The sequence below is a fragment of the Podarcis bocagei genome (genome assembly GCF_964188305.1).
Source record: "Podarcis bocagei genome assembly, chromosome: 11".
Classification (NCBI taxonomy): Eukaryota; Metazoa; Chordata; class Lepidosauria; order Squamata; family Lacertidae; genus Podarcis; species Podarcis bocagei.
In genome coordinates, this window is record NC_138136.1 from 42,992,439 (window position 1) to 43,011,457 (window position 19,019).

The 19,019-nt window shown below is 44.4% G+C and overlaps 1 protein-coding gene across 3 annotated transcripts in view; it reads left to right on the forward strand.

The window, feature by feature from the left end:
• The first annotated feature begins 7,736 nt into the window (after positions 1-7,736).
• LOC308597099 (chondroitin sulfate proteoglycan 4-like) overlaps positions 7,737-19,019 on the forward strand; it is a 47,554-nt gene continuing 36,271 nt past the window's right edge. For all 3 annotated transcript variants that reach the window (XR_014012835.1, XR_014012836.1, XM_081212602.1), the window contains exons 1-3: positions 7,737-8,194; positions 12,542-12,705; positions 14,757-18,317. Coding sequence is in view for 1 of the 3 variants with exons in the window: in XM_081212602.1 (XP_081068728.1) it covers positions 8,125-8,194; positions 12,542-12,705; positions 14,757-18,317 (3,795 nt within the window). In the remaining 2 variants the exon portion in view is untranslated. The remainder of the gene's footprint in view (positions 8,195-12,541; positions 12,706-14,756; positions 18,318-19,019) is intronic.

Genomic DNA, 19,019 nt, shown 5'->3' on the forward strand with positions numbered 1-19,019 from the left:
GCTAAGTATTAGCATCTGAAAAACAAATTTTCACTGAAGAGGTTTTGACTGAAGATTTACGATATACATGAAGGATCATCTCCACCCCCACCATTCAGCCTGGACATTGAGATCCAGCTCCAAGGGCCTTCTGGTGGTACCCTCACTGCGAGAAGTGAAGTTACAGTGAACCAGGCAGAGGGCCTTGTCAGTGGTGGTGCCCGCCCTGTGGAATACCCTCCCATCAGATATCAAGAAAATAAAGAACATTCCGAACACATCTGAAGGCAGCCTTTCATTTTAACATTACTACTATCCTGCAAAGGAATCTGTGCAATTGCTCTTCAAAAATTCCTGTGTCCCCTCTTGAATTTCTTATCACCCCGTTTGCAATGGATGCATTCTGAGAATTGGACATGAAGGGACACCTGGATTTGCTATAGCTAGGGATGGGGAGAAATTTGGTTCAGTTCATATTTTACCCAGTTGTCACTTCCCAAAACGATACATGAACTGAAATGCAGCTAACTTTTGAAATTCACATTTCTCTTAACGTAGTTCTCCAACAAAAAATATGTACCAAAATGCATATATTAGTGAGCAGCGTGCATAGTAATGCATACTGTACTTCGATGAAAATAACAGTAAAATACATTGTATGAAAATGCACTGTATAAAGTTGAAAAACTTGAAATAGAAACTTGATTCATCAATCCCTTGATACAGCAAATGTAGAGCTGTTCAAAAGAAAGAGGAAATACTTCCTGTCAGGCTTATTAGCGGTGGTCTTGCGGTGGGCTAGAAAGACCACTAGTCAACTAGAAAGCAGCTTCTGACATCAACTGACACGTTAAAGAAACACGTAGCTAGGGTTGTGGTACGATGTTCTGAAATAGCTAGCAGGCTTGCTAAAAGTCACAGCTGTCCATTGAATCTGCAAAAACAAGTTTCGATGTTCAAAGTTTTCTGCAGTGTCCTCGAGATTTGGCAGCACACTCAGGTTAGTTTATACAGTATGCCATGAAGACTTCAAAATCCATAATACACGGCAACTGTGATTAATCATACTCCAATAATTCCAGGGTGACATTCATGAAGTTCACTGGGTAAGCTTAGGCTAGTCACCATCTCAGCCAACACACCTCACAGGATTGTTGTGAGCATTAAAAAAGAGTAGAACAATGCATGTTACCTTCAGCTCCATGGAAGGAAGGTGGGTTGTGAGTGTAATTTTATTGATTAGAACAGTGGTCTGACAGGATCATCAGCTTTCTTTACTGGAAACACATGCTTCCGTCTCTGAGGAAAGCAATGAAACCAATTCAATTCACATGCCCTCCACTCTGCCTCACTAGGAACTAAATTTTCTTTCAGGACCAATTTTCTGCCAAATGCAATTTATTCCTTCCAACTGAAAGCTCTTTTAATAGGATGAAGCAGAAATGCCTATTATAATGAAATAAAGGCTAAATGCCTGTTATAATGAAATGAAAACCCACGCAAATTAGATTCAGGAAACTGCAACTATTAGCTTTAATATTTCCCCTCCGAGACAACACAAAGCAAAAATATTGGCACAGTCCATAAGAAACACACAGAGCCACACAGAGCACATAGCAGCTGTAGGGTTTTTAAAAAAATAAAATAACACCGGCATTTCTATATGACTGCATAACAATTATAACACCAGAGAATGCATATATTTGTCATGCTGAGCATTAAAACCACAGTACTATTTCACTGTAACAGAAAATGCTTATTTAAAGTACTTGCTTGAATGATACGAGCAGTTTGTTTCAGACACAGAATTTCCAACATGCTAGTATCCACTGACCTCCTATGCCCATGAGGGCTTTCCCATTCATTCTGGCGAAGGAAGATTATCCATGTTTCACTGAGTGCATATACAGTATGCTCCCTCCATTACAATGAATGGGAAGACAAATGTGCTAAAAATCAAGGGATGGTATTCAACAAAGTTTCACATGGAGCAGATACACTGACATTAATGGTGATGGATAAGTAAGGCCATTAAATTTAATGGAGCTTATATGAGTAAATCGTAGTTGACTGCTGCTCCATATATTGTTGCACCCCACACAAATCTCTGAGCGGTGTGAGATTCCAGTAGTTACCCAGGGTTTGTGTTTCCATTTGGGACTGAGGCACAAGCAGAGAATGTGGTGTCTTTATGATATATGGCATATTGTAGAATTACGTAATTATATATATATTATATAATAGTGTAGAATTTATCAACCACAGAACCTTAAATGAATAATAATAATAATAAATACTAAAGGAGTTTAAAGGAGTTTAAAGGAGAGTTCCAAAAGCAGCAGAAATCTCTATACCAACAAAATATATCTACTTGAGAGAAAACACACGGAAGATGGAACACGGATATTCCTAAGTGCAAGGTAAAGGTAGTTAAGTCCAGTTGCAAATGACTCTGGGGTTGCTTCACTCATCTCGCTTTGCAGGTTGAGGGAGCCAGCGTTTGTCCACTTCTGCAGGCAGTTTTTCCGGGTCATGTGGCCAGCATGACTAAGCTGCTTTTGGCAAAACCAGAGCAGCACACGGAAATGCCGTGTACCTATTTATCTACTTGCACTGTGTGCTTTCGAACTGTTAGGTGGGCAGGAGCTGAGACCGAACAAGAGGAGCTCACCCCGTCGCGGGGATTCAAATTGCTGACCTTCTGATCGGCAAGCCCAAGATGCACAGTGGTTTAACCCACAGCGCCACCCGCGTCCCTCATTGCTAAGTGTAGGAATTTTCAGATGTTTTTAATTGAGCTAACTGTAAATGGCATTGGATTGGTATATAAAAAGGTGAAAAGTAAAGGACCCCTGGACGGTTAAGTCCAGTCAAAGGCGACTATGGGGCATGGCGTTCATCTCGCTTTCAGACGGAGGGAGCTGGCGTTTGTCTGCAGACAGCTTTCCAGCATGACTAAACTGCTTCTGGTGCAACGGAACACCACAATGGAAACCAGAACGCATGGAAATGCCATTTACCTTCCCGCCGCAGCAGTACCTATTTATCTACTTGCACTGGCATGCTTTAGAACTGCTAGGTTGGCAGGAGCAAGGACAGAGCAACGGGAGCTCACCCCATCATGGGGATTTGAACTGCCCACCTTCAGCAAGCCCAAGAGGCCCAGTGGTTTAGACCACAGCACCACCTGGGCTCAAAAGAATGGAACTGGTATTTATGACTTTGATGCCAACTTAGGTGCTTTAAAATATGACTAGCCATGAAGGCATGTTTCACCTCCATTGCTGGAGACAGTATTCCTCTGAAAGCCATTGTTGGGAATTGCAACTGGGCAATTGTGCTGTGCTCAGGTTTTGCTTGTGGGCTTCCCAGAAGCATCTGTTGGGCCACTGCAAGAACAGGATGCTGGACTAGGTCACAGAATTACAGAGCTGGAAGGGACCCCAAGGGTAGTCCAACCCCTGCAATGCAGGAAACCTGCCCACAGCCATCCCAGGGTGGGATCGACCCACCAACCTTCTGGTTAACAGCCAGATACAGTGGTGCCCCGCAAGACGAATGCCTCGCAAGACGGAAAACTCGCTAGACGAAAGAGTTTTCCGTTTTGGAGGTGCTTCGCAAAACGAATTTCCTATGGGCTTGCTTCGCAAGACGACAATGTCTTGCGAGTTCCTGCTGTTTTTTTCCCTTTCCCCCCTTTTTCTAAGCCGCTTATCAGCTGATCCGATCAGCAGATAAGCCGCTAAAAGCCGCTAATAGCGCTAATCCACTAATCCTTCAATGGGCTTGCTTCGCAAGACGAAAAAACCGCTAGATGAAGAGAATCACAGAACGGATTCTTTTCGTCTTGCGAGGCACCACTGTACACTAACCCATTGTGCCACAGGATACATCCTTCCTTTTTATTACATTGTTTGGAATAATGTTATTTGTTATATTTATCGTGAAATATTCTTAGTTATAAATTTGCTTGGTGTGATATTGTAATGTTTGATGTTTATTTTAAGGTTTACTCCCCCCCCCCCAGCAAAGTGCATTGAATTTAATTGAGATGAATATCTGCCTGGGCTCAAGGATGCTATTACAGAAGTTCACTATTATCCAACAGGACAAAACTGAAATGTAATGTCATGCAACAAATACGTTGTTATGAACACACTTTTCATAACAGCTTTTTGCTTTGTTTTGTTACAGACACACTATTCTATCTGCTTTAAAAAGAAGAAAAGTATTGTTTTATACTACTATATCATGGTTTTCAGCCTTGGATCGCCCTCCAGTGGTAATAGTGCCCTATATCACAACGATGGGTTTTTAGTGTATTTTTGGTTTCTATGGAAGCCACCCATAGTGGCTGGGGAAACCCAGCCAGATGGGCGGGGCACAAATAATAAATTATTATTATTATTATTATTATTATTATTATTATTATTATTATTATTATTATTATCTTCAGATATAAATTTGCTACTGCAGAACGTTTGTGTGCAGCGAAACTGAACAGGCTGCCGAGCAGAAATAAATCCCTCTCCATGGCGACTGCTCCTCATTGAAAAAGAAAAGACTTAGAAAGTATACCATGGATACTTCAGCAATTGCCAGTGTTGTCTTAAAGGTAAAGGGACCCCTGACAGTTAGGTCCGGTCGCGGACGACTTTGGGGTTGCGTGCTCATCTTTATTGGCCAAGGGAGCTGGCGTACAGCTTCCGGGTCATGCGGCCAGCATGACTAAGCCGCTTCTGGCAAACCAGAGCAGCACACGGAAACACCGTTTATGGTACCTATTTATCAACTTGCATTTTGACGTGCTTTCAAACTGCTAGGTTGGCAGGAGCAGGCACTGAGCAATGGGAGCTCACCCCATTGCGGGGATTTGAACCGCCGACCTTATGATTGGCAAGCCCTAGGCTCAGTGGTTTAGACCACAGCACCACCCGCATCCCTAGTGTTGTCTTAAGGAGGCCTACTTTCCACTTTTGAGAACCGTGAATATAATGTATAACATGCAAATACTTTTCAGAATTTGCAAATCATTATTTGTATCCAAAAACTATGAAGAGTCCTGTGGCACCTTAAAGACCAAGAAGTCTATTATGGCATAAGCTTTCATGGACTAGAGTCTCTCCATCATCAGATGGATGAAGTGTCATCCTAAGCTACAACTATATAGGGTTTGCATATGTGTGTGGATAGATCTATCTATAGGTAAGCACAAATGAATCTCTTCTCATTTTCTTCCAGCCTCACATTCCCCTCACCTCCCATAAAACGTGTATATACGTATACCTGTAAGTCAGGGTTAATACTTCATGCATCTGACAAACAGGACAATAGTTAATGTAAGTTAATGTAATGTAATTAATGTCATAATTTTGTTAAGTCTTTAAAGTGCCACAAGACACTGTTGTATTTGCAAAAACAGGCTAGCAGGGCTGCCCCTCTGGAAATTGCTGTTTGTAGAGTAGACACTAAACCACTGTTTGCTTCAGTTCAATGGGCTCAGATAGTCATCAAATCTAAACCACAGAAATGAGTGTTTGCTCATTTTATATTGGCTCCTGGAAGATATATTAATGTCAGAGAGACTGAACTGAATCAAGTATAGCTCAGTAAAGAGTGACCAATTCACACAGTTGTTGTCCTACAAAGAACAAACGTGATTTATGAGATTATAGTTAGAACCAGTGAAACGTCACAGATTAATTGAAAGCAGAGTATAATCCTACAAATAGCTACGAGCAAATGAGCTTTAAAAAAGGAATCCAGTACTAAGCCTGACACTTGAGGGTTGCTTGTCGCACAACAGCATTAATTTGGGCTAAAACATTTAGGCTGCAATCCTATAGACCAAGGGTGCCAACTTGAACAAAATATTGGAGGGACCCAGGTAAGCCCCACCTCACATAACTTGATCACATGATGTGGTGCACACACACCATTTGAATGGCAATGCCTATAAACTCCGTGGGGACCCAGTCCCCTCAAATAATTTATTGGGCGGTGGGCTGGGAGTTGGCTCCTATTATGTGGTGCTTATTTCTGAGGAGAAATCCATCAGAATGCAGAAACAAATTGGTTAGACTGATTTTTTTAAAAATGTTGTTTTTTAAAAATTGAATTATTTTTAATGCACATACTTATGAAAAACATGGGGGGTGGTTATCACAGAAGAGGCATCTGCCTGTCCCCACCCCAGAGTTCACCTTCTCCTTCAGAATTATTTTTTATCCACAAGAAATCTTACGTCAATTTAATAGGTTGCTTAACTGATTAATCAGTTTAAAACCTGGGCAACTGATGGACTGAGAAGTATTTAATCCGGTGACAGCTTTAGTATGAATATAGTGGAAGGTGCATAAGGATGGGAGATTCTTCATGAATTGTGAGAAAAGCAACTGTACAGTGGCACCTCTGGTTACGTACTTAATTCGTTCCAGAGGTCCGTTCTTAACCTGAAACTGTTCTTAACCTGAAGCACCACTTTAGTTAATGGGGCCTCCCGCTGCTGCCATGCCACCGCTGCACGATTTCTGTTCTCATCCTGAAGCAAAGTTCTTAGCCCGAGGTACTATTTCTGGGTTAGCGGAGTCTGTAACCTGAAGCAGATGTAACCCGAGGTACCACTGTATAAAGATAAATGACACTGGCTGCTTTGAACCACCTGAATTCAAAGATCTATTATTATTATTATTATTATTATTATTATTATTATTATTGCCCTTTACAGTCTGTTACATATTTTTGAGCAGAGACAGGCAGATAATCAACAGTGGTTTACCAATGGGCTACATTCAGCTATGGCTCCCTTGACCAACTACAGTGGTAACCCGGTTTAAGAACAATTTGGTTTAAGAACTCCGCAAAACCGAAAGTAGTCTAATTACCTTGGTCTAAGAACGGAATCCAAACGGTGGAAGGGCACCGGGAGGCCTCATTAGGGAAAGCGCACCTCAGTTTAAGGACGTTTTCGGTTTAAGAACAGACTTCTGGAACGGATTAAGTTCGTAAACTGAGGTACCACTGCACATTCTTTCTGCGGCACTGCTGTGGGGCTCAGGAGCCCAGTTACGTCACCCCTTGCCTGCAGAGCTGGCAGCCTCTCACCCTGTTTTGAACACCCTTCCTTGTGGAGTGCCTCCTCTCCTCTCCCCTCTCCTTGAGAGTCCTCTGGGCAGCCGCTGCTGCCACCCCGGTCTCTGAGCTTCCCCCCTGCCCCAAAGAGAGGTGCCTCCTTCCACTGCCCCACAGGGGTGTGGGACTAGATGTGCTGTTGGGAATGGACAGACAACAGCAAGGGCTGGAAGACTGGTGGCTAGGCTCCCTTGCCTGCTTGCTTACTCGGAGGCCACCTCAGCTCCTGGCAACCAGCGCCCCCTGGCCAGCCCCAGAGGCACCATTCGCCCAGGGAGCTTGTAGCCAGGGCTGCTGCAACAAACAGCTGTGCAAGCCTTTGGGAGGCAGAGATGCAAGAGGGCATCAGAAGAGGGAGGGAAGGAAAGAGGCCCAGAGGCCAGTGTTGCCCGTGGCACCCCTGACCATCAGTGTTGTCCGTGGCACCCCTGACCATCAGTGTTGCCCGTGGCACCCCTGACCATCAGTATTGCCTGTGGCACCCCTGACCATTCAGTATTGCCTGTGGCACCCCGACCCCTCAGTGTTGCCCCCAGGGTGCCAAGTTGAAAGCCACTGATCAACCCACAGCTAAGACTGTAACTTTGCAACCTGTTGCTCTCCCAGTAACACTCTGTCCAGCCATGCTGTAGTGTTTTATTTATAAGAGGACGATGATGATAACAATAACAACAGGATGCCGCGTCCTTTGACTTAGCTTTCTTTAGAACCACGCATGACCTTACAAGAAGAAAAGGTTCCGGGGCTGAGCCCAGGCCCAAACGTAGTCCAGAAGTGTAGCCCAGTTGTTCTGGGAAAGACCTGGCGAGGAGCACCATCTCTGCACCGCCCGCCCGGCCCGCTCTCCCCCTTTCCTCGCCCCTCTGCTGTGTAACCTGACCTGAGCAACAAGCCCGCCAGCAGCAGAGGCGGCAGCTGTCGGCGGGCGGAGCTCCCACTCCCTGGCGCTGCAAGCGGGCGCCGCTCCCGGGGGCCTCCCGTCGCCTGCTCCCCTTTCCCCGGAGACGGGGCGGCATGGCCCCGGGCTGGGCTTCAGGGAGCGCCCTGTTGCTGCTGCTCTCCCTTAGCCGAGAGGCGCTGGCAGGTAGGGTAAGAAACCACGCTGCCTGGTTGGGGCTGCCCGCGACACCCCCTTTCCGTGCCGTCGCAAAAAAAGTCCGGGGACTAGGAGGGAAGGTGGGGGCTGCGCGGGCGGATCTGGGCCGCGCGGCTTCTACGGGGTTGCAGAGCTACCTTTGCCGAGAGCTCCCTCGGCTCCACCCTTTGGCTCCCTGCTCTGCGCTCTCGCCCGTCGGCCTCTGCGAGCGATTGGCCAGTCCCGGTTGCATTTTGCAAGAATGCAGCGCATGGCGCAGGCTGGCCCTCGAGGGCTGCGGCTCGTGCCCGCTGTAGCCTGGCAGCGGACACTTGGCTGGAGGAGGCGGGAGGGGGAGGCGCGCACGAAATGATAGTTTGGGGGCACGATGCGTGCCTGTTGTGGCGCGCGAGCCTGGTGCCAGGTGCCCAGGCTTGTAATCGAAGCTAAAAGAAAACAAAAGAAAACGCATGTCTCTCCTGGGAACTTCAACAAGTTTTACAACCAAACCAATCTGCAGCTCGGCTGTATAGTATTGTTAATGCCAATAGTTTGGATGCAAAACTTCTTACTAAAATGGGAGATTGGATAAATAGACACACACACGTACACACCAGTGCGGAAGCAAAACTTGGTTTGTAAACCGGGACCTTAATCTCAGGTATTTAGGAGGAAGCCTAGTAGTGGGAAGTTGCACTCTGCATGTGTTCAGATGCATTACATTGCTTCTCGTGCTCAAAGGCTAAGACCTGACATAACTAATTTATGGAGTAGAATCCTGCTAGAACCTGAGAAGTAATCTGCTGAGCCAAACAGTGGACAGAGATGGCAAGTGCTCTTTTTCCCCTTCCCCTATTCTGGTACTTTGGTTGCCTTTCGACAACCAAGGATGGTATCAACGTCGTTAGCAGTGGAATACAATGAAACGACTACCACCTTTTTGCAGTGTACCAGCATCTAGCACAGTGCATGACATTGGCTACATCATTAAGTGGTTGGCCAAGACAAACAGCAATTTTCAAGTTTGGAAACCCATGTACCAGGCGAGATGTTGACATGAGTTTCTCCTGCATCACACTATACCTGCCCCCCCCCCCGGTCAGTGCCCTTTTATTGGACAAGTTGTGTTAGCAAGATTAGCAAGTATTTGAGTTTCACAGGACTCTACCTAATGGATAACTTTGTGCGACTTCAAGATTATTTACCTTGCCAGGTAAGTCCCTTAAAAGCCATACTTTGAAGCAATCTGAGGCTTTTGGAATTACTTCAGAGTAGTCTTCAACAGGATGACATCAGGCTTAAGGCAAGTGTTCTGTTCAAACTGGTTTGCAGACTGAGCTGTTCATCTTGCAGTTCTCCATTCCAGGAAAAGAACTTGCAGGATCAGATTTCTGAATAATTAGATTCTAAATTAATTCATGCTGAGCCTTACAGTGTGATAGATGAGGCTTTAGCTATTTGACCATAAAGGACAGAAGATGTATTGCCTCTTTGATCTTTAGTACTTATGCTGCATTTTTTAAAAAAATCACACATCATTAAAAGGTTTTGGAAGCAAATCAAAACAGTTGAAATCAATAGTAGTTTTTTCATTGACAGTAATGGGATTTAGATTGCACCCTTTGGACGTGATTCAGAGGTACATGCCTGTAGCACATCAAATATATTTTCTGCTTTTCCCAATCAGTCAGAAGCTTCCTCCCCAGCCCTATACCTCAAATTGGCTTTTAAAACATCATTGAAAAAAGAGCACTGTGGATTTATGTTATGAGAGTTGCTGATAGGAAAATTGGCTGTAGTAAATAGGCAAGTTACTGTTTTATTAATTCACACTAAACGATCAAGTGCTTACAAATGGGTGTTATGTGGCACCCGTATTAGTGCCAATTCCGCTGATCAAAGCAGTCAAATGGGTACATGTAGGTCAGGCGATCTCGTAGGTGAACTGCTCCCAAGTTGTTAAGGGCATTATATACTAAGAGTAACACCTTGAGCGCAATCTGGTAGCAAATGGGCAGCTCTCTGAGCACAGGTGTTCTATACACTACAAGGCCTCACTCCTGCTAGCTATTGTGCTGCAGCATTCTGCACTAACTGCAGCTTCTGGCTGAAGCGTGAGGGAAGCCCCACATAAAGCACATTACAGTAATCCCATCTGGAAGCAAACCAACACATGAACTACTGTGACAAGGCTTTCCAAGAATGGCCATAGCTGTCAAGCCAGGCTGAGTTGGTAAAAGGCACTTCTAGCTGTTGAGGCTACCTGAGCCTCTCTGGTGACACAGCTGGAGCCAGAAGCACCCCCAAACTGCGAACCTGTTCCTTCAGGGTGTGTACAACCCTATCCAGAGTAGGCAACTGGCTAATTTTTCAGCCAAATTGATGTTAGAACGTCTTGGCACTAAAACGAACCAAAAATGTCACAGGTAGGGATGTAAGATGGCATAATTTTTGTTCCACCCTATATTAATTGTATGTTACAAGGCATTTGCAACCCTGTGAACATTTGCCGAGGTTTAAGACCCACTGAATTTTCCCGGACCCTGTTTTTGGATAGACATCCCCAGGATTACTTTGTAAACATTTTCTTTTGAGTATTTTAGATTTTTTTATTTCTGCTTCGCTGTTACTTTAAAACATGCTAGAATGGTGCTTGAAGTCCACTTTGGGTGTGCAGGAGGACCAGGCAGGTAGAGCTGAGGCAGCTTGGCTGGATGTGCCACTGTAGGGTTGAGAGCGCCCTTTGTCTCCTCAAGCCCAGCCAGGGGAACTGGATTTGTGACACACAACTACCAGAGCTGTTGTTTTCATATATGGAGACCACTTTCAGCTCCTCTTTGTGTTGCAACTGAAACAGCAGAGAGGCTTCCTCTGGCACCTTACAGACTAACATGAGTCAGGTGCACATTGTATGCACACAGGTACACATCTGGGCAGGCTTCGAGCTTGAGGGGCCCTGGGCCTAGTTCCCTTGTAACCTGGCCCAGTCCTCTGTGGGCTGTAATGTAATATGAGCCTGTAATAGATGCAAGGGAACCACCATTTTTATTTCCTTCAATGCCCCTGACATTTTTCCACTGGAGGAAAAACAGCTGCAGGTGGCAGGCAACCTCTCTCTCGAAGTGCTGATTACTGTTATTATGGTAGTGTTTTGGAGATTTGCAAATGCCATTCATTTGCAGCGTACTCACCAGAGGGTTTTATTAATCCTGGTTGCTGTTATGCAGTAAAAAAAAGATCCGTTCAGAGCTATGAGGTGCAGCTACTTCGTTAACCATTCTCCTAACAAACAGCTTTTGTGAGACATATAAAACAAGTAAACTAACCGAGGCATGATTATTTAGGAGACCACCTTTCGCCACATACTTGTAATCTCCTCTGTCTTCTGTGAGAGAGAATGAAATAGCACAGGAAAGAAATGGTTGTAAAGCGCTTTGCACATATAAAGGCCGCAGCATATATGATTAAAAAATAAATTGCTTCCCATATTTCAAATGCGTTGTATTTCAAAACCTACCTGCTTGGCTTTCAGACAGCCTTTGGGAGAGTTAAATCAGCAACAGATAGGGAAATGAGATTGGTGGGGTTTATTTTGTTTTTCTGAGGTTATTTGACCCAAGCCTCTGTGGTGGCTGGTTGATAAATAAAATTCATTAAAAACATGATGCATTATGCCTATATATATTTGACTAAAAGAAGAAACAATTTATTTCTTTTTAACTCATGTAACCAGATGTGAGCTGTGGCCAGGCAGATTTCTTTTTTGTTTGTCTAAGCACAACATAGCAGTAGAGACTGAACCATGGTTACAGTTCAGACGTAATGGGATACTGTGGTTCTGCAAACCTGGCTGTCTTGCAGTGAATCCAAGGACTGAGCTCCACATTCTGAAAAGGATTCTACCATTTCTGAATGCAAGTGGTGGTGTGCATGGAGGAAAGGTCCTGATTAACCACATCTCCTTGTTCATGGGAAGCTATTATGGCAAGGAGAATACTAATCTAGATTTCTTCCCAGCATGCTAATCTCCTCTGTGCTGGTAGAGGGACCCTACCTGCTCCTGAAGCCTCTTTCTATTCTTCCTTGTTTGACAAAAGCTGCCACTCTAGAAACTGCTACTCCTCAAGCCTGTCAGGATTAGGGAGCTCACCACATCACAACCTATGCTGTTAATGGTAGTAGAATGTGGAACACAAACTCATAGTAAACATGCAAGCCATAAAGTTTGTGGACTGGGAGGAAGAATGAATTCTGCACATTTTTTACTGCTAGGTGTACCATCTGCATATAATGTGTGGAATCCATTATTTATAGGCAAGTGTGCAATAATGTTCTCTTCTGATCTTTGCTTTTTAGTATCATTTTATGGCGAAAGCTATGTCCATTTAAACATTGCCGAATCGTCCTCAACAACTTCACTGAAATTACGTTTTCAAACAAGCAGACCAGATGGGTTACTTTTTCTCGCTGCAGGAAAAGACATTTATTTTTTGGTGGAACTACATTCCGGAAACGTGCAGGTAAGATTATATGCGAACAGAGGTGTCTTATGAGCCAGACAATTTGCCTTTCTAACTAAGCACTGCCAATTTTGAGGGAACAGAAGGTCCTCTGTGACAAAAATTACATATGCCAGCACTGGTAAAACAAAAAACGACCTGAACTTTCCATTTCCTTTTGATTGTGGCTCATTGGCTTTGGTTTTGCCAGTGGCTCTCCAAGGTCTGAGGCAGGGACATTCTCCAGCAAGACCACCAGGAGGAGCTGTTGTTGGAGGTGCAGTGCTGTGGAACTACCCTCCCAACACTGGCATTGCTGCTTCTTACCTGGACTGTGTGGGAAGGAGGCAAGGTATCAGCAGGGTCTGGGCTATACAAGAGTGCTGGATTGATTGATTCTGCCAGTGGGCCATGCATTCTGACCTTGCCATTGCTCTGCTTTGCCCGCACGCCATTCAGGTAAGCAGCAATGGTGATGGCAGCAGGGGGGTAGCTCCATGGCACCGCCTTACCAGTTTGGCCATTCCTCAAGGCCATTGAGATCCTTTTTAACTGGCGATGCCAGGCATTGAACCTAAGGCTTTGAGCACAGAAAGCATGAGTTCTGGGCCTTCCAGCGTTAGGTAATGCAGGCTCCATTTGATTGAAATTAAAGCTATAGGAGCAGATTCTATGGTGTATTTATATCTCAGTATTAGGACCAAATGGGACGTGGGTGGCTCTGTGGGCACCTAGGACTTGCCGATCAGAATGTCGGCGGTTCGAATTCCCGTGATGGGGTGAGCTCCCGTTTCTCGGTCCCTGCTCCTGCCAACCTAGCAGTTCGAAAGCACGTCAAAGTGCAAGTAGATAAATAGGTACCACTCCAGCGGGAAGGTAAACGGCATTTCCGTGCGCTGCTCTGGTTCGCCAGAAGCGGCGTAGTCATGCTAGCCACATGACCCGGAAGCTGTACGCGGGCTCCCTCAGCCAATAAAGTGAGATGAACGCCGCAACCCCAGAGTTGGCCACGACTGGACCTAATGGTCAGGGGTCCCTTTACCTTTACCTATTAGGACCAAGCACAAAAGACTGCTCATGCCCTGCTCATTTCACACAAGTGTTAGATACATATACTGGAGCAACTATTGACACCTTTCCTTCTCATCAACTATAAGCCATCTGTTCTTCCAGAATAAGAGCACTGTTTCATGGTACAGACAGGGATGCTTTGAAAGTGGTTAGGACCTACAGTCATTCACATAAGGCCATGGCCATCCTGGGTTGCAGCTAGTGAACTAACCACATACATAGCTGCTTGGGTGAGGTGGTGCCAGTTGAATGACTGCAGGTGGTTTTGGAGGGGGAAATGTAGATGGCGCATTTTATGATTCATTTGTACTGCGTCAAATGACTTTGCAGAGTTTTCAGAGCTGCAGTACATATTAGGTCCTGATCCAAAGGACTTTACATTCTAAAGTTCTATGGCTACTCTTTTTCAAATGGCAACCCAAAAAGAAAATGGGAAGATAAGGTAATCTTGAACTTTCCCTGTGCTAATTCATACAGTTCATGTGACAAGGATAAAGTGCCATGAACATGGATGACATTATATTTGTAAATGCATAAATAATACAGAAAGCACGGTTTAAATTGCAGTTAAGTGATCAGAGCTAAGATTGCATCATGCACTTGAAATGCTGATCGATTGATCTGAAATATTTAGTTACCACCTTTCTACTTTGTTTTAAAGTGCTTAAGGCAAGTTATTTCCTTTCTTATCCTAGTCTGATTCAGATGCAATGCTAAACTATGACTTAGTGTAGGGGGTAGGCAACTTTGAAGATCTGTTTCTTTTAAAGGCAAGGTGTCATCACTGATCCCAAGAGTTGCCTCGTATCTATATCTGTGTTTCATGCGTGCAGTTAGTTTAAGCTGCAATCTTAAGTGCACTTACCTAGGAGTAAGACCCATTGAAACCAGTAGGACCTACTCCTGATTAGAAATTGTTGTGCTTATGCTGTTTGTTATCTTTTCCTTAATGCATTTCCTAACTCATTGGAATAATTAAAACTATATCATTTTTTCTGTAGGTGAGAATCAATCTTGGAGCAGGAGAACAAGTCCTCCGTTCGCAAGGAAGTTCCCAGCTGAATGATTTAACGTGGCACGTTATAGAAGTCCATTGTGAAAGAGATAACTTTATACTGGTGACTAACAAAAATGACCAGGCTGCCGCAAAATTGCCCGGTGTCCTGTTTGAGCTAAACTTTCAACACGGCCTCTATGTTGGCGGAAGTGGTGACCTTGATGTTCCTTACCTCAATGGCGCACAAACAAATTTCCGAGGATGCATTGAAGATGTGATATTTAACCAGCATGACATCCTGTCATCCCTGAGACCTTCTCCTAGGTTCAAAAATGTCCACGAAGTGTCACTGGGCTGCAGCGATGAATTTTTTGCAGGCGAAGAGGAGCCTATTAGTTTCTTTAGCTCAAAGTCTTATGTTTCTTTTCCACTTTGGAACACCCAGACTGAAAAAGTCTTTGAGTGTACTGTGCAGACCACAGCTCAGAGAGGCTTGCTGCTGTACAGTTCCGGTCCAGCAGGAGACTTTGTTGGAATGGAAATTGAAAATGGTCTAATTAAAGCTCATCTTGGAAAGGGAAAGAACAGATTTCACCTTTCTTCCCTTAGCCCTGTCAATGATAGCCAGTGGCACTCTGTCAAACTGAAAATCTCTGCAAAATATATTGAACTCGTGCTAGGCAAGGAAACAGTGAAAAAATCATTACCCTCGCTCACTAAGCTTCCTGTCCTCAAGGAGGCCTTTTATATAGGTGGAGTAAATGATATTGTCCGTGCCAGAGTGCTGAAGCTGGGGTTAACCTCACTTTCTGGGAGATATGCTCAAGGGGGATCATTCAGAGGCTGCTTGAGAGATTTGAAAATTAACTCGGAAAGGAAATCCTTGAAGGATGTTCTTGTGACTAAGGATATTTCACCAGGATGCAAAACCAAGAGCGCCTTTAGTACAAATCCAGTTGTAGCGCCTGAAAAACAACCTGTTGGAACAGCAGCTTCCATGTCTGCTGTCAGTGCTGTAGCATCCAAATTCCATGGGAAAGAGAGTCAGGACCACTTTGTAGTTGTAAACAACTTGATTGTTCCAGAAGGTGGGCAAGCAGCGCTTGAATCTAAGCACATTAAAGTCAACGTCGAATTCAAGAAATTAGGGATTCGGCAGTCGCAAATCCTTTTTAAAGTTAAAGACCAGCCATCTCATGGCTATTTGAGGTTGGATGTTGAGTCAGAGCAGGAAGAGTCTACATTCACCATGCTAGATTTATGGCAAGGCAGAGTTCTGTACGTCCACGATGGCTCTGAGGAAAGCTATGATTATTTTACTTTCTCAGTTTCTACCAGCAGTAAAAAAGAGATGCCTCCATATTTGCAAGGAAACAAGAACTACATGTTCACCATTACGGTGAAGCCAATAAATGATGCTCCAGAGCTCACACTCCCCAATGGAAACTTGTTTCTTCTTTTTGAGCACTCAAAGAAATGCCTGGGTGTAGATTCAATAAATATTTTGGATGATGATACAAGTGCTGCTGATCTCAGTATTACAGTCCTGAATGCAGATGCTGGATTTCTAGAAAATTCCAAGACGCCTGGCAAGGCCATTACTGCCTTTCCTTACAGAGACTTACAAAATGGTAATGTTTTCTTTGTCCACGCTGGAGCCAAGAACTCCAGGATTGTTCTGCGAGCGAGCGATGGGGAAAAAGTCAGCAACACGGTTGTGTTGCGTGTCGTGGCAGTTCCCTTAGAGTATAAGTTGGTCAACAACACAGGGGTGGATACACTACAAGGCGAAGCAGCTTTGATCAGACCCAGCAATCTGGCCATCGAAACAAATGCCTTCCAACAAGAACTGGATATACGATATGAGATCACAGAGCCGCCCCGTTATGGAGAAATTCAGAGACAGCAAGCCGGTGGAGAATGGAAAGAGGCAAACTCTTTTTCTCAACGCTCCATTGAACGTGGCCGCGTGAGATATGCTTCTACCTTCAAAGAGATTCTGCAAGATAATCCCCTTGAACACTTTAAATTCAAAGTTAGCATTGGCAGCAAAAGAAGCGAAGAGTTTCTGTTCCCGGTCATGGTGAAATGGTTGAGGTACAATTTATTGAGACATGTGCCACTGGTAATTGACAAATCAAAGAGGGAGTACCTTAGCTCAGATCATCTTCTTGCTGTGATAGGAAAAGTAGAAGTGCCAGGAGATGAACTTTATTACATGTTGCAGTCCTTGCCTCAGAAAGGAAGCCTTCTGCTTTATAACACACCTTTGCAAATAAATTCAACATTTAGCCAGCAGGACATTTCTGATTATAACGTAGAATATCAGTTAACCGAGTGGCCCTGCGAAGAAACGGAAGACTCGTTTCAATTCTTAATTTCTACAAAATATGTGGAATCAAATATCTATGATTTCAGAATCAGCATTAAAGCAGACCCACGAAACATTCTTTTGACGAACAATGGCCTCAGTGTTACTGAGGGTGAAGGGAAACTGATCACGAAATCAGAATTATTTGCACAAACCTTCGCCAATAAGACCTTCCAGTATAAAGTTACAAAGAATCCGCGTCATGGAAAGTTGATGCTTATTAATCTTTCAGATTCCCAGGAAAGTAACAATAACATTAGCAGTTTCACAGATCTGGATATAGTTGGTAGATATCTCATGTATGTACACGATGATTCTGAGACGCAATATGATGAAATCCATATCACAGCAACTGCCAAGGAGTCAGAGGAACAGGTGAGCTCAGACCCGGAAATGGAACCCCCTTTATCGGCAGAGATCAAATTTAACATTTCTGTCCAGCTGAAAAATGATGAGAAACCACTTCGTGTCATAGATAAGGTATTTCATGTTGTTAAGAATGGAAGGAAACTGCTGACCTTGGCTGACCTTTGCTACCATGACCCCGATACTGATTTTGATGATAATCAGTTATTGTACACCAGGCGTGGCATTCCTAATGGAGACTTGGTTTTCGTCAATGAAACGTCTCGTAGGCTGTATCAGTTTAAGCAAGAGGACCTGGCACAAAGGCGAGTCCTGTTTATGCATCGTGGGGCAGACTACGGTCGCTTTGTGCTGTTTGTAACTGATGGGAAGCACTATACTTCCTCACTTCTTGAAGTAAGTGCTTCCGACCCTTACGTCCGTCTAGCAAACAACACTGGGTTATTGATCCAGAAAGGACGAGAGGGAGTGATCACCACAGCTAACTTGAGCGCTGCCACGAACCAAGATATTAGAAGTGAACACGAAATTATGTTTGAGGTCTCTTTACCTCCAAAGTATGGACAGGTCTTGGTAAATGATTTAGCAGTGAGCACTTTCACTCAGCATGACCTCAAAGTAAGGCACGTGACGTATAGACATGATGATAGTAACAATTTGGTTGACACATTTAACTTTACAGTTTATGCTAAAGGTGCCCAGTTGGATGCCGAAATGAACATCCGCATATTCTTGGAAAGTCATCAGCGTCCACCAGTGATCGTAAATAACGGCAAACTTTTGGTTGAGGAAGGGAAACCAGTCAAGATCACTAAAGGGAAATTGCTGGTAAGCTGAAGTTGTCTAATCGTTTTAACAATATATTTTGAAGCCCAGTGTCAGGTGGCAGAGGAACCAATCCCCTACGGCTGGTTGCCAGGAACAGATAAGACAATAAAAGTCCTTACCAGCTGCTTTTTATTCAATGTTTACAGAGAGAGGCTTGGAATGCAGCACCTTAGAGTAATATTGTTGTCCCTTTTCCTCCCACTTCCTCATTTGTCACCTTCTCCCCTATGGGTGGCCCTGAGGGCCCTTTGCTTCTAAGCCCTTTGCTTTCCCACTTTCAAGGCTCGCCAGGTTCTTGGAGAGGGGGCTGGTCTGGAATGCTTTCTAAAGACACTGTGTCCATCAGCTGTTGCCCTCATGGTGCTTCCTCTTCCTCCTCTCCTATTATTTCCCAGCTTTCCCCCTCATCTGCCTCTGATCTGTGACCCTCCCTCAAACCCCTGTTGTAATTCTGAACGGTCTCCTTCTTCTCTGGAAGGGTCAGGCTGGGGAGGCAGTCTCCCCCATTCCTCCTCCCTGACACCCAGAGGGTTAGCCAAGCAGAAATGTGACCCATGAGCTGAAAAAAAAGGTTCCTGTCCCTGTTATTAGTAGGCGTGATGCTTCTTGTCTTAATGCTCACTATTTTGCAGGCATTGGTGTTTGAGCTCTCGAGTGAAAAATTGTATGGTCCATTTTTAAAATACTTTGGGGTTGTTGTTT